Source organism: Nesoenas mayeri (assembly GCF_963082525.1).
Source record: "Nesoenas mayeri genome assembly, chromosome: 2".
In the NCBI taxonomy this organism is placed as follows: domain Eukaryota; kingdom Metazoa; phylum Chordata; class Aves; order Columbiformes; family Columbidae; genus Nesoenas; species Nesoenas mayeri.
Window position 1 is genome coordinate 153,027,488 of NC_137543.1, and position 14,997 is coordinate 153,042,484.

The window sequence follows — 14,997 nt, forward strand, 5'->3', positions numbered from 1 at the left end:
TTTTAATTCTGAGATGTTCAGAGGACATTTGGGAGACGTTCAAAGGAATTATTATGAATAACTGTTGAATTTTAAAGCAGGGTGAAGATTTCTGTATGCTATGGATGTGGATATAAAAGATTATTTTGCTTTTTTTTTAAATATATATCTACCATCTCAGGGCCCAGGAGTTCTGTGCAGAGAATGTTTGTACATGCTGTGCTGTAGAGGTCTGTCTGCTGTTCAGTGCTGAATGCTCCTTTCCTCTCAGGAGCCAGACTGAGTGATGGTCCCTGGCCGAAAAGATGTCTGCTGCAAGTTTGACATTGCAAATATAGTTAAAGGCTTTTAAAGCATAACAGAACCTTTGTAACTGAAGGTCATGCATGAAACATTTTCCCTTCAGGTGCCTTAGAGTTAAGAAGTTCCTTAAATTAGGGAGCAAACATGATTCACCACTGATCCATGTTTTTCTTCCTTAAGGACATTTACTTGGAACTGGAGAAGAATTTTAAAGTTCGCAATTACATGTTTGCAGAAGAGCAATTCATGTGATCCCCTGAATGCCCTAAATAAATTGGACAGGAGAGGAAATTAAGATATTAGTGAGAATCAGACCATTTTTCTGAGCGTGGGATTCTGTCCAGAGAGTCTGAGCATATGTCCTGCTTCTCCTGAGGGGCCGCAGGCTGAGCAAATCAGGCTGAGAAGCTCACCCACAGAGCCACCAGCTTGCTTCTCTGTCCTAAGCAAACTCCTTCCAAACCCCTCTTCTGTGTTGTCCAAATCCTGAGAAAAATGGGGCTACAATTCATGTTTTCATTACTTTTATTTGGCAGCACTCTAGGATATGGGTTTTGCTGTTGCCTTTCAGTAGTTTCCCGAGGTCAGAAAAAATCGATTCTTTTTGTTTTTCCCTTCTTTTTATAGATAAAAGAAATTACAAGCCAAAACATTTCGTAAGAGATTTAGTGAATTCTTCTCTGCTAGCTAGATTTCAAGCTGACATTCTTCTTCATGGGAAATGTCCATTCACTGTGCCACAGCAGTTTTCTTAAATGGCAACTGCCTTTAAAATATCGTTGACATTACAGCCACCTGCCATTTTAATGGTGACTTTATGATTGATTTTACTGTAGCTATTCCACCTTTTCTGTCTGTACTATTTTCTGGCAATTGTGAGCATGGCATTATTAAAGTTGAATATCATTAGACGTTAAGCCTTGAACTCAGCAAAGACACTCTTATTCATGACTTTTTAGCCCTGTGAGTAGTTCCACTGGCCCTGGTGGTAATAAACTTCTCAAAGACGATCTTAACCCACAGTCCTACCGCACGGCATTAATGTGACACTTTATTTCCTTGTGTGCCTGCCATGATCAGATGACTCAGACTTTAAAATATCATCACTGAGGACTTTCAGTAGCCTCTGAGTTTGTACCTCACTGTTATTTTCAGGTTCCCCAATTTAAGGAAACGCCATTACCAGGATTTTTCATATGTTCACTATTTTGACAAATATTCAGGGCTTTTAAGAATAATTCTAAGTTTCTAGCAGTTCAGTCTTTGACGTTGTACCCACACGGTCACTATGCATCTCTTCTTGAATATTTTACCTCTATTTACTGTTTCTGTCTCGTCACACTCTCTTGTGTCTTCATGGAAATCCTCCTCACTCATCCTCCAACTTTCTGGTTAAGAGGAGGCTTCTACATGATGTCTTTTGTTCCCTACTTTTTTATACACAGCATCTTCTCCTGTTTCTTGTCACTGCATGGATGAATTGCACGTTTGCCTGCTTATTGCAGACTTGTTCCATGTTTCCAAATGTGTATCTCTGTAGCTCTCAGCTAGATCATAGCTTGTCTGAGCAGGAGTACTTATTCCTTTCACACCAAGCATATTTATCCCTTCCTTTGGGGATCATTGTAGACTATATTTAGAAGATGTATAGATGAGGTTCTCAGGGACATGGTTTAGTGCCAGTGTTAGGTTAATGGTTGGACTCAATGATCTTGAGGGTCTCTTCCAACCAAAATGATTCTTTGATTCTGTATTGCCGTCCTGCCCATCACTTGGACTGTAACTTGAGTTATCACAGAATCACAGAATGTCTTGAGTTGGAAGGGACCCACAAGGATCATTGAGTCCAGTTCCTGTCCCTACATATGACAACCCCACAGTTCACACCATATGTCTGAGGGGGTTGTCCAGTCTCTTCTTGAACACTGTCAGGCTTGGGGCCGTGACACCTCCCTGGGGAGCCTGTTCCAGTGTCCAGCACCCTCTGGGTGAAGAACCTTTTCCTAATATCCAACCTAAACTTCCCCTGGCACATCTGTCTGCCATACATGATCCGAGCATTTCTTTAGTTTTGTACCGCTGCTCTGCATCCAGATGTTGAAGATTATTTAGGGAGAAAACTTTTTGAAAAGCAGACCTTTTGCTACATCTACATGGCAGAACCTCATCCCATCTGTCACCTTAGTCTTGATTATTGCAGCAGGTTCTCTCTGGCCCTGAAAAATGCAGTGTTGGCCTGTTGCATCTATCAGGGATGCTTTCATCCTTCCCCATGGTGTCTTTGCATGCTGAAAAGGAGCCCTCCAAGAGTCTACAAAATTCTCCTTCTCCAAAGCTGTCCCACAGCTCTTCTGCTGTCCTGTCCAGAGACATCTGAGAGCGATCAGAGCGATGGCCATGCTATGATGTGCTGTGGCAGACAGCAGTAGGTTGGTGTGATAAGACTACGTTGTGTGATTTACTGGGATTAATTCCCTACCTAACGGTGGCTGATGGGGATATGACACAGTTAGTGTGATTTAAGTGGCCAGTGCTGTAAATCATGATGTGCTGTTGTGCCGTAAGGGGACCCAGTTTAAAGAAGTTATTTTTTCAGCTGTTGCTTAAAATCGTCTCTGCCTTGCCATTCCTCTGCAGGAATTTATCTGATTTGTAATGCCTTATATGTCCTGTGTCTTTTTGAGCATGTCTTTCGAGCTGTTTGTCTTCATGGCATGTGAGGACTGTTTTCCTTCGTGTGTCTCAGATTACAGTAGATAGAAGAAATAAATAACTGCACTTGAAGACCTGATCTTTTTTTCAACCAAGTTTTTGAAGCAGTTCTTGAAGTCCTTCTTAGTGCCTCAGTTGTAATCTCTATTTAATGTACTCAAAATTCTTAAGCTCTTACTAGTGAATGAAACACTATGAATGTTACTTATTTCTCAAATATTTTGTTCCTCTGGGAACTTGATTAAGTGGAGAACATCTTAGTTAAGTTATTCACTATCCCTTTATAAATCAAATCTCTGAATATGCATAAATTGAAATGTCTGAGGTATGGGAAGGAGAGATGTCTTTATCAGGCTTTATCTAAGTCTGAACTCTGACTAGAAACTTAATATGTGCTTTGAGGAAAAGAAAGACAATTTCTGGCTCAGATGAAGTTAATCAGAGTAGTCAGGCATCTGTTTTTGTTATTGTTGGTATGAATAATGAAGCCAGCAGTGATTTCTTAGAGGAGAAACATGAATAAAGGACAAATAAATCCTATACAGTACTTACACTATCACAGTTACGTTTCTTACTTGAAGTGATTATTGCAGGAAGAATCAGAAAGGCTGGGGAAAAAGTAAAAAGCTGAAAGTAATTTGGGAATGAGCAAGTTTTGAGCTTTCTTCTTGTAACCATTATTAAAAACAACAAAACGAGTACCAGTTAACTACTGATTCAAAGAATCTCATTTCCTTTAAGTAACACTTTCTGTAATCACATTTTTTTAAATACCATTTTCAGTAGCTCCAATGTATTGTTTTCCTCATCAGAGGCCTGTTGGAGACAGCAAGGGTAGCAAAAAAGAGCAGAAAAGGCTCTCTGAGTGGAGAAGTATTTTTTTCTTTATCCATTTGGATTCTGTGGAGAAGGAAATGCCTGAAAAATGGCTTGTTTTTCAACTGAATTGCCCATTAAAAAAACACTCTACATAACTGTAAGCATTTTGAGGCCACAGTCAGGCTGCCTTGGCAGAGGTGATGGAGCTTGTACTGGAGATGCCCTGAGGTGGGTGAAACTTTGCAACAGCCCCAAAACAGCCAACCCCGAGCCGTGCGGCACCTGGCATGCCACCCGACCCCTGCGTCCTCTTGCTGCGAGAATCTCCTGGGCCAGGGACTTTGCACTGATCAGGAGGAGAGAGAAGGAACCGAGACTCTTCTAACCAAACGTCTCTGTAACCACGATCCTTATCTCTGAAATAACTCCATGCTTGCAGAGCTATGGATAGTCATGGCTCAGGCCCTGAGACAGATATCCATCTTACAATTGTTTAATACTTTAAACCTTTATTTGTCTAATAAAAAGACAGAAAATTACTTTAAAAACTCAAATCTGTGTTACAGTCTATGGTTAAGACTGGAGTGTCAAGCACTGTAATAGCAAGATCACCTCTATTCAGAATATGTCTATAGTCTTTTATTCTCTGCAACAGAACATTTTTGTTCTTTTTCCTTTGATTTTTTTCTCCCAAAAGACAAAAATTTAATTTGATGCTCAGGATGAATCTGAAGAGTTTATGAAGCAAGGGTTAATAGAGCAGCAGAACTGCACCTGTTAATTTGCAAAGCTGAAGTGCCCCTTTACCTATGTAGCACTAGGAAGTTTGCCATTTACACCAGTTTTAATAAATATTCTTGTTTCTATTTAATAAAAAGAAGTCATACTGTGATATTGAGAAAATGAATATTTGACAAAATTATTTGCAGTTAAACTTTGGCAGTGTGGCAACTGCTGTGCACGGAGATTGGTAAGCGACTGCTGGTTTGGCTTTGTTGAGTTAGTGCTGTGTGGTTCTGAAAAGTATCCTGAAGATGATAAGGAAATCGATTGTGGTTTGTTTTCTCTCTGAGTCTTCTCCCTGATACAACTTTTCTCTTACAACCATCTTTACATTCAACATAAACATATAGTCCTTTTACAGATTTGCAAAGGAAGAAGAAGGGGATTTACTTCAGTCTCATGTGGAAAGCATCTAATTTTTGATAACTAATCCCCTTTTGTGTGGTTTTTAAGACCTGGTGGTTTCCTTTACCGTCATAATGTGTTGCTTAACCAGATGGGACTGCCTGTTAACTCACTCCAGCTTGCTAAATTTTAGTTGGTAAAAGATACTGCTCTCCAAATAGACTGTTTAAAAAAAAAGAACAAGACCGAATACAAGTGAAATGTAAAATACATGTTTGCTGGTGTGGATTTGCTACTATTCAAGTAAATAGAAATTCCAGCAGCAAAAGAAAAGGGACGGACCCCACATGGGTGTTAACAGTGTTTGTCGCAGCTCCCACAAAGCAAGATGCTTTTTTCCACCCTTAAGCAATTTTAAGTTAGGCAATGATAGATGCAGAGAAAAGCTTAGTTTCATCCCGTCTTATGGAGTTCCACGTGATCTTGGAAAGCAGCGCCACAATCAGCAGCTTGACGGGAGTTAGGAACAGGGTCATAATTTGCAGTAGCAGCAAGGTGTGTGTTAACTGGATGCTTTTGGGTTTTCATTTTCCAAATTCAATTTGGGAAACGCTTCTCTGGACACCTACCAGTCTGCTTTGTTTGGGAAATAGTTCTGTGACCTGAAAACTGAGGGGTAATTGAGATACTTAACCATCCAGCGTTACCCACCATGTGTGTGTGTGAGTGACAGACACAACACTGGGTCTGCAGAGCCCGGGCCCCTACTGGAGGGCACCCACACCACTGAACCTCTGTAGATTACTTACCAATTCTTTGTTTTTAAATGCAAGAAAATAGCTGCTCATGTATGGCTGGTGAGCAGACCAGAACCTGGCAGGGACAAATCCTGTTTCTGGTGAGGCAGGTGAGAGTGTTGTTGGGAAGGAAGGGTGGGCAGGTGAAGAAGAGAAGGGCTCACGGGTCTGGTCTTCATCTGGGGAAGCAGTGGGGAAGATGCCGCCGTGCTGGAGGCTCCTGCTCCTGGCAGTGTGTGCTGCAGCCAGGCCAGGCAGCTCTGCTGGGTAGCGTGGATGGAGAAAGAGGCTCTGGCACCAAACTGGAACACGAGCCGGGCCACTCACTGCCCAGTGAAACTGCTGCTTGAGCCTCTTCCTGTCTACAAGCCAACTTATCAGAAGATCAATGGCAGTGTGCTTATCTGAGGACTGGCACTTCACTGCACTCTGGCTGAGGACAACGAGCCACATCCTCCACAGCCCCAAAGAGCTGGATTTTGGCTGTAGCCCATTTAAAAAAGATGGTTTACCCACTCCAGGGTGCTGAGCCCTGCCTGAGAGCGAAGCTGGGATGGAGCACATCTGGCCGCCCTCTCCCCCCGCGCAGATGTGGCACCCCATGGAGGTCACGGCAAGGCCACAGCATCGGGATTTGTGGGAGAGGTTTTTGCAATCGGCTTTTTCCCAGCGACATCTAATCTCTCAAGTTTGCAAAGGAAGAATTACACTAAATTGCAACCTAGGCAGAACCGAGGAAGGAAATACTTCAAAGATTTCCTTCTTTATAACATCCTCCATTACTGAAGGCTTTTATCCTGCAGTCCTGGAGTCCCTGGTGTTGCTCAGTGACGTTGTCGGGCGAAACAGCCAAGGTGGCAAAATAAACACACCATTTAGCCCAACTGGTCAGAAGCTTGTGCCCCATCCAGCAGCTGCAGGTCTGGCCCTGATGATTCACATATTCCTGGACCAGCTTCTGATTTACTGCTCCCATTGGAGCCCTTTTTCCTATTTATTTTTTGCAACGCAGCTGTATATCCTGGAAGAAAAATGACGAGCTTCCCATTGAACACACTCTGGTTCCAGATCTGGGTGCACTTTGCTGCCTGTGCGGATCCCTGTGGGCTCTGCCCGCACACCCTGCCCTGGCAATAAAAGAGCATCATGAGAAAATGTATTTAAAAACTCAGTTATTTAAACATTTACTAGAAAGTACTCCTTTCAATTTTCTTAGTCTTTGAGAAAACAATACCTGCATTTACTCAGTTCACTTATGTGAAGAAGGTTGTACTGCACACCCAGGTACTCCTGAAAGAAGACATCTAAATACTTTAATCTGAATAGCCCTTAGATTTTGAAGAAAATATTGTAAGATGGCACATTTGATAGATGAAAAATTAGTGTGAATACATCCCAAATGCAAATTTAAGACTTGTAATAGATTTAATCTCTATAGCTCACAGAGAACTTTTCACAGCAGCCCCTTAAATGTTCATTTCAGGCTTGAAAGTGTTCTGTGTAAAGATGGTTCTTTCTTGCAATTCAGAACTTTTGCTAAGCTTTTGATTTCCATTCTCCAATTTTCTGTATCATTGCTAATTGCTCTTTTGAGTTTGTTGCCATTGAAACTTTAATCCTGGAAACCTTTAAGAAAAAGCTGCTACTCCCTTGTCAAATTGAAGTGTTAACTGTAGTATCAAGGATGCTTTTAAAGACTTTCCATTAAATGCGGGTACTTCTGCTGTAATGCTCTATCCATACTGAGTTTCTAGTGGAAGTGAATTGAGTCATATTTATTTGTGAGCATCGAGATGGTTCAGCATGCAAATATTGGAGTAATTTTAAATAAATCTGCAAAACATAGTTTGTTGATATAATATTACTGTTTCCATAAGAATAATTGCATTTAGTACTTTCTCGGTAACAAGCAGCAGTGACCCTTCTGATTTTCCTTAAGAGGAAAAAAAGAAATCTGGCCTTCTCATTGTACATTATATTTACATCAGGTTTGCACTTAAGAAGAATTTAATAGTATTGCATTTTATAACCAGGATGTGGAAGAACTTACTATAACAACTGCTTGACTTAGTTATAAATAGCAATACTGTCTGTTTGGGAGCCTGAACTGCTGAGCCCCATAGGTAATCCATTGTCAGAACCTATTATCGTTTACGTTATTGGTGGGCATGAATTAAAGATTTGTTACTGTCAGACTGAATACTGCTTAAAGACAGTAACCTGGGGGCCAGCCGAGAGCTGGGGCTGTTACTCTCGGTCTTGTTCAAATGGAAGTAACAAGGTCTCTAAACAGGCGATCCGAAAGGGCTTGCCTACTTGGAGGATGCCGATCATTCGAAGGATTAAGGAAAGATGTGTAATGTGTCCAGCGAGGTCTTGATGAGAGACTTTTTTCTTTAAAGCATGTTGGAGTAAGGTCTGGATAAGGATTAGCTAAGGGCAGAGATGGAGAGATGGGGTGAGGGAGAAGAGAGGAGGTTAAAAGGAAGGGAACCTGGAGCGAGTGAAATGAAACTGAAGGACAGGAGAGTATGGGAAGGGTGTAAAGAAAAAGCCAAGTTTAATGGAAGAAGGTCCAGAATTAAAAGCATACAGATGTGCTAAAAATCAGAGGGTCCCTGCTGCTTCAGTGTGCCCCTTTGGCTGTGGGGTGTTTTCTGTGTGCCGGTTTTGGTTTCTTGTCTCAGCTTCTTGGGACTCTTTTCCTTTTACCCTGGTTGGCTTGGGGTGGGGGAAGAGCCAACAGAAACCTGAGTGATCCCTCAGGGGTCAACCTGGGCTGAAACGCGGCTTGTCCAGCTTCCCACAGCTAAGGTGCTTACAAAGATCTGTCTGGACTTGACGATGTTCCAGCCACAAAGTCAGAAAACTACTTCTGCCATGAAGAAAACTAGCCTTACTTTTTGTTTTCTTCTTTAAAATGCTGCTGTCTTGAAAATAAGAAGTTCAAAGAAAGCTTCTGATGAGTAAATATTTCTGCTAGTTCTGGTAGTGTTGTCATAAATAGCTGGAAAAGTAATAATGCTCTTACTATTTTTTTCACTGCTTAGGATGTTCTTTCCCGTTGATAATGTTGAAACACATAAGAATATTTAAATTAATTTCACAAATTTTGCATTAATAGGAAAACTTTGGACCAGAAGTATGAAGGTTGCTTACAATATCCTACATAAATTAGGCACAAAACAAGAACCAATGGTACGACCTGGAGACAGGGTGAGTATCTCAATGATTTTTAATTATTAATAGTTCAGGTCTCACATTGACAAAGAGAGAATGAGTTGTCAGAGGGAAATTAATGAAGTGAAATGTTACGGGGGTGAAATCTGCCTTTTACTCAGAAAAAGACTGATCATTCAGACAGGTATTTTCAATCGCATAGTAAATAACCTGAGCTGGTACTGCTGAATGGTAACTTGGAAGTTGTGGCAACATCGACTAGCAATCATTCCCATGAAAAGCAATTTTTGGACATAGAACAGCAGTCTGTTTAGCAAAAGCTTGCTTATGGAGCCTGGAAGTGTCAGGTGGGTAAGAAAACTTACTTTCTAATGACTTTGTAGTTGTTGAGATGGTAAAAACAAGAGAAGTATTGTGGACGACAGAGACAAGCAAAGTAAGCATATTTTGGCAGCCAGTTCAATAAATAAATTACACTGACTGGTAACGTGGAGAATATTTGTGTTCCTGGTTCCTGACTCTGATGCAGCTACTGCTACAGGCTGAACCTGGTGAGTGGGTAAAGTCCGCGGAGAGCAAGAGTTGCAGAGGGAACACCTGCAGTTGTTAAGGGAAGACAAGAACATCCTATTGTTTTGCTGCCAACCACTTCCTCTGTGGAGTCTGACCGAGCCTGTTGCCCCTTTACTCTGCCAGAGCGTGTATAGCAATTTCCACAGGTCACATTTCAGGTCCACTTTAAGCCGTGGAATGGCAGTTCCAGGACAAATCTGTCAGAAATGCAAATTTTAGTCCTGCCTTAGTGTTTAGAGTTGTGAGATTGGGATTAAGTCTTCCTCCCCCAGGATCCAAAAGCAATTTTCAAACTGTTGCTTCACTTGGTTCCCTTGTGCAACATGTGAGAAACATGTCTGTTTGCATTGCACATTTCTGAGGGATTCAGAAATGAGAGCATGCAATAATGCTTCCCAAAAGAAAAAAGAAGAAAATAAAATTAAAAAATGAAACCTGACAGTCCTTCCTGTGCTTCTTTCTGAAATACATCATAAAGAATTTAACTAAAGGGTCTAGATCCTTAATCTAAATTGCTTCCTACAATGGCTTTCAGCCAGGAGTAGGATCTGAAGAATCTCTTTTACTTGATATAGAATTGTGTCTCTAAGCAACAGCAGAAGAAACAAGTTATTCAAGTGCACACATCAAAACAATCCACCCAGAAAGCTCCAAAAGGAATAAAGTTCACATATGGGCAGTGGCATCTCTCCTCATCTATTGTGTGCTAACTGCCCGTCTTCATACGCGTTTACTGCAGCAGCCACTGGCATCTCCGAACATTAAGGAAGGATTTGTGGATAATTCAGGCTGAAAGCTGGCAGTGTAGCGAGTGCAGGACACACAGGCAACAAATTGCAGCTCTTCTAGAATAAGTCCGCCTAGATTACAGTGAAACAAATGTTTACAGCTAAGTGCTGAAAGCGTGTGCTTTGTGTTGTAAAATCGTCTTGCCTGGCATCCTTGGGTAACAGAAACATGATCATTTGAAGGAACTTCATGTTGAAGATGAGATGTTACTTTATTTCTGATGTTCTGGGCTGTTATTCTGGCTGTTATCCCTCTGTTGTAATAACATATGAGCTTTCTGACCTCTTTGAAGATGGCTTTTTATTCTAAGTAATGTATTTCGTGTGACAACAGTTAAAGGTAGTTTTTAAATATTAAATGGAATACAGACATATATTTCTGGTCTTTTATAAATGAGAGTGTAATTGTTTCCTTATGTTAATATTATATAAGATTCAGAAAGGCCTTCTTCCCTTTAAAAGCATCTTCTATCAATACAATCTCTATTTTTCATGACTACCTTTACATCACTCCTTAGGTTCTTTGTCTGAGACAAAAAATAGGCAAATGTGCCTGCATTTGATGCCCTGTTTCTGGTGTTGTTAGAGTACGTGACGAACTGCATTTGCCTTCTATAGTAACTTCAGCAATTTAACCTTGTGTCACCCCGGACAGCTGCCTGGAAATTAAGCTTGCCCTCTGAAATATCTACTAGATAACCAGTTTCTGATCTGGCAATACACACTGTATGCTTTGTTTTCCTTCAGCCTTATCCCTTTTGCTTTTACACACATTATTTATTTATTTGGTACAGGTCTGTAGTGATTAATGGTTTTTGGAGGGGAAGTTAGTGCCTCATTCCCAGTGGACTTCCGTGAGATTTTTTCACCTATGTCAGCTCCTTTGCAGAGATTCCCAGCCAAACCTTCGCTGCATTTGTGTAAACAGACACCAACACAAAACCCAACAATCCTCAAAGTATCTTTTGGGATATTTTAACATCTTTCAGATGTTTGCTGGGCTCAGCAAACTCTACCATCCCCTCAGTGCACCTAGCAAAATCCCTTCCTCTGCACTTCCCCCAAGGCTGTGTATAGTATATGCATGCAGAATAAATACAGTAAGCTCTGCACAGCCGTCTCGAGCAGTTAGATGTTTTCCACATGCAAGCATACAGATAAAGTAGCAATGCATTTTCTCTGACGTTTCTCTAAACGGTTCTGAAGTTACAGGCTTCAGCTTAAAAACAGAGATATTTTGGACCCACTTGGACAAGGTTGGCTTCTTCAGGTCTGAAGAAATCAAGCCAATCTGTGGGAGGTGACTATCTTTGAAGCCGTATGAAATCCCTGGAAACACTTTTAATCTCCAGTAACTAAACCTTGGAGCGTATATGAAAACACCATGATTTTACGTCAAGAGATTGAAACACAGAACTCCTGTGGATGTCAAAGCAGTCAGAACTCAAGCGTTATTAAGTAGTTTCAGCAAATTGTAAGGTGCTGATCCTGTGCGCAAGCCCAAAGGAAGTATCCAAGGCATTTACCATGCCTTTTGTGTACCACTTCGTTTGACCTGCAAGACAGTTCCCGGCTGCTTTACGGCTGTTGAGGAGATGAGCTGAGAATGTGCATCTGACCGGACCAAACAACATGTAGAGGGGATGTGATCACTGCGGTTGCTCAGCAGTACGTGGGAGCCGTGGTCATCCCTGCCCTGCGAGGGGAGTCGTGGACTCTGAGGTGCTGGATCCTCAGCGAGACCCTGCACTCTCACCTCCCCTTTGTCCCTGGAGCATCTGAGCCACAGTCTGCAGTGCCCGCAGAAATGAGCTGCACAGTTTAGCACATTGGGACAGCAAGGGAGAATACAGGGATATGGCTACAATATCTTATCTTTTTCTTCTTTAAGTAGTTCCCTAGGCCCAAAGCTATGAAGTTTAGCAAACCCAGGCCTAGGCTGGCATGCTATACAGCCAGCTCTGGATGTGGCGTTTGCTTCTCTAGATATCAGCTATTTGTGTTCTCTACGAGCATAGAATCTTATACATTTGGACAACAGTCCAAACCTAAAAGGAAATTATTATATGAGGGAAAACATAGGGAGACAAAACGTACTGATTGACATAATGGCATGGTAAGTCTGGGTGATCTGAACTGGCCTCAGACCCACTTCGTTTTCAGTGGCTTCAAGCAAATTATTAAATTCGAATGTAAAATTGTGCTAATTTCATCTACATTGTTATTCAATGCCTGCAAAGCAATCAGTAAATTTAGAACCAGATGAGGGGTATTGTCAATGTAGGAAACAAAGCAGCATGAAAATATTTAACTCCATCGTAAGTGAAAATGTTCACAAAAGGAATATCTGTCAGAATAAATTCCTTCTGGTTCTTCATTCATCTTTCATTAGGTATTTGAATAGTTATCATAGAAATGTTTTGGTAATCATCTCTCTCCAAAAGGAATCATAGAAGCTCCAATTATCATTATTTGAAACCTGGGATGAAACATTTTTAACATACGTCTCTCTGTTTCAGGTAACACTCGTATTTCCTAACAATGATCCTGCTGCTTTCATGGTAGCGTTTTACGGCTGCCTGCTTGCGGAAGTTGTCCCCGTCCCCATTGAAGTGCCACTTACAAGAAAGGTAGGGAACCAAATTTCTTCTCTATGCTGTATTTTAAAACTTATGTCTGAACAAATCACAAGTGAACATAGCTTTTGACTACATTTTTGTGGTGAACTAGCACTGAATTTGAAGGTACAAAGATAGTGCTGTGTGGTGAGTTATATATAGATCCTTCTTTTCTGTGATGGAAAATCTGAAGATGTGCTTGTAGTTTCAGCAAATGCAGATCCATCTGGAAAAGGAGAGGAAAATTTTCCAAGGCAACAGCTCTGCCAGTGCTGGATAGATTATCTTTGTAGCCTCTGAAAGCATTCTGGTGTTGGCCACTGACAAAGAATCATTGGCAACATCTGCTCATTTTCCACCTGTCCCTGCAACCCAAGCTGTGTTATAATGCCACTGGTGCTCTGTATGCTACTTCAAAGGAGCTATGGAAATGCCTTCTCCTGTGTCTATATGTGCACATGTATCCCGAAGCTTCTGTCACCACAGTTGTCTGTGCCAAGGGTGTCACTTGAACAAAATAAGTTTGGGAATTCTTGCTGCAGAACATACATTGATAGAGAAAACTGAGCGTTGCTAATCAAAAGCCTTTCATGTCCAGTGTTGGTTCAGAGGTTCAACCCTGTATCCCAGGGACGTGTCAGCCGACAGCTACAGCAGTTCCAGCCGGGAAGAATGTCCCGAGGGGAGGGCGCTCAGTGGGGAGCTGAGCCACAGCTGGGAGGCTCATGCTGATGCTGCTGAACTTGCGTTTTTTGCTGAGGATGTATGCCTTGAAGGCTGTAACTACAGCAAAATGTGTTTATTCATTATAAGCTCTTTTTGTCATATCCCCATAATTTTGCCATGTCTGGCTGCATTGTCTGTTGTTGAGGTTCTCCCAAAGATCCCCTTATATAATCCCTTTTTTATTAGCTAGCACTAATAACACCTTACTTTAATTATTTGGTCTGGAATTTGTCCACACAAGTGTGTTCTTTAATCCTTACAATCTTTCTTTTTCAAATGAAATTCTTTTGGAAAATGGTGACTGAAGCCACGAGGTGCTTCCAAGGAAAGGGCCGGGGAAATGTGCTGCTTTGCTCACATTTTCAATTTTTCAGTTTTCAAGGGTTTTTCTTTGGCAAGCTCTGGTGTCACAGCACCCTGGAGCAGAAGCTCAGATCTTTGTTTCATGGACAAGTACCCTGCCTTTCAAATGAAAAGCCATGAAAACAAGTTTTGAGCCCTCAAAAAGGCTTTGTGGTGTGCACATCTCACAGAATCACAGAATGTCGGGGATTGGAAGGGACCTCAAAAGATCATCCAGTGCAATCCCCCATCAGAGCAGGAACACCCAGATGAGGTTACACAGGAAGGTGTCCGGGCGGGTTTGAATGTCTCCAGAGAAGGAGACTCCACAACGCCCCTGAGCAACCTGTATCCATATTGAAGCAGAGGCTTTTGCTTTACCAGCCCATAGATTTTGTGTGCATTCCCTTTTTAGCTTAACAGGTAAAAATATCTGGAGGTTCTTTCCTAACCGAGCATGTAATAACCTAATGAAATTTAACAAGAGAAAGTGTAGAGTCCTGCATCTGGGCAGGAACAACCCCAGGTTCCAGTATAGGTTGGGAAATTACATATTAGAGAGCAGTGTAGGGGAAAGGGACCTGGGGGTCCTGGTGGACAACAGGATGACCATGAGCCAGCACTGTGCCCTTGTGGCCAGGAAGGCCAATGGTACCTGGGGTGGATTAGAAGCGGGGTGGTTAGTAGATCGAGAGAGGTTCTCCTGCCCCTCTACTCCGCCCTGGTGAGACCACATCTGGAATATTGTGTCCAGTTCTGGGCCCCTCAGTTCCAGAAGGACAGGGAACTGCTGGAGAGGGTCCAGCGTAGGGCAACGAAGATGATGAAGGGAGTGGAGCATCTCCCTTATGAGGAAAGGCTGAGGGAGCTGGGGCTCTTTAGTTTGGAGAAGAGGAGACTAAGGGGTGATCTTATTAATGTTTATAAATATATAAAGGGTGAGTGCCATGAGGATGGAGCCAGGCTCTTCTCGGTGGCAAACAATGATAGGACAAGGGGTAATGGGATCAAGCTGGAACACAAGGGGTTCCA

At 41.9% G+C, this 14,997-nt stretch overlaps 1 protein-coding gene across 1 annotated transcript in view; it reads left to right on the forward strand.

Annotated features, from left to right (window-relative positions):
* The window catches only part of DIP2C (disco interacting protein 2 homolog C), a gene marked incomplete at both ends in the record, with an annotated part of 321,625 nt that overhangs the window by 215,107 nt on the left and 91,521 nt on the right, over positions 1 to 14,997 (forward strand). The window contains 2 exons of the mRNA XM_080340151.1: positions 8,863 to 8,954; positions 12,799 to 12,909. Of these exons, the coding sequence (XP_080196277.1) occupies positions 8,863 to 8,954; positions 12,799 to 12,909 (203 nt within the window). The remainder of the gene's footprint in view (positions 1 to 8,862; positions 8,955 to 12,798; positions 12,910 to 14,997) is intronic.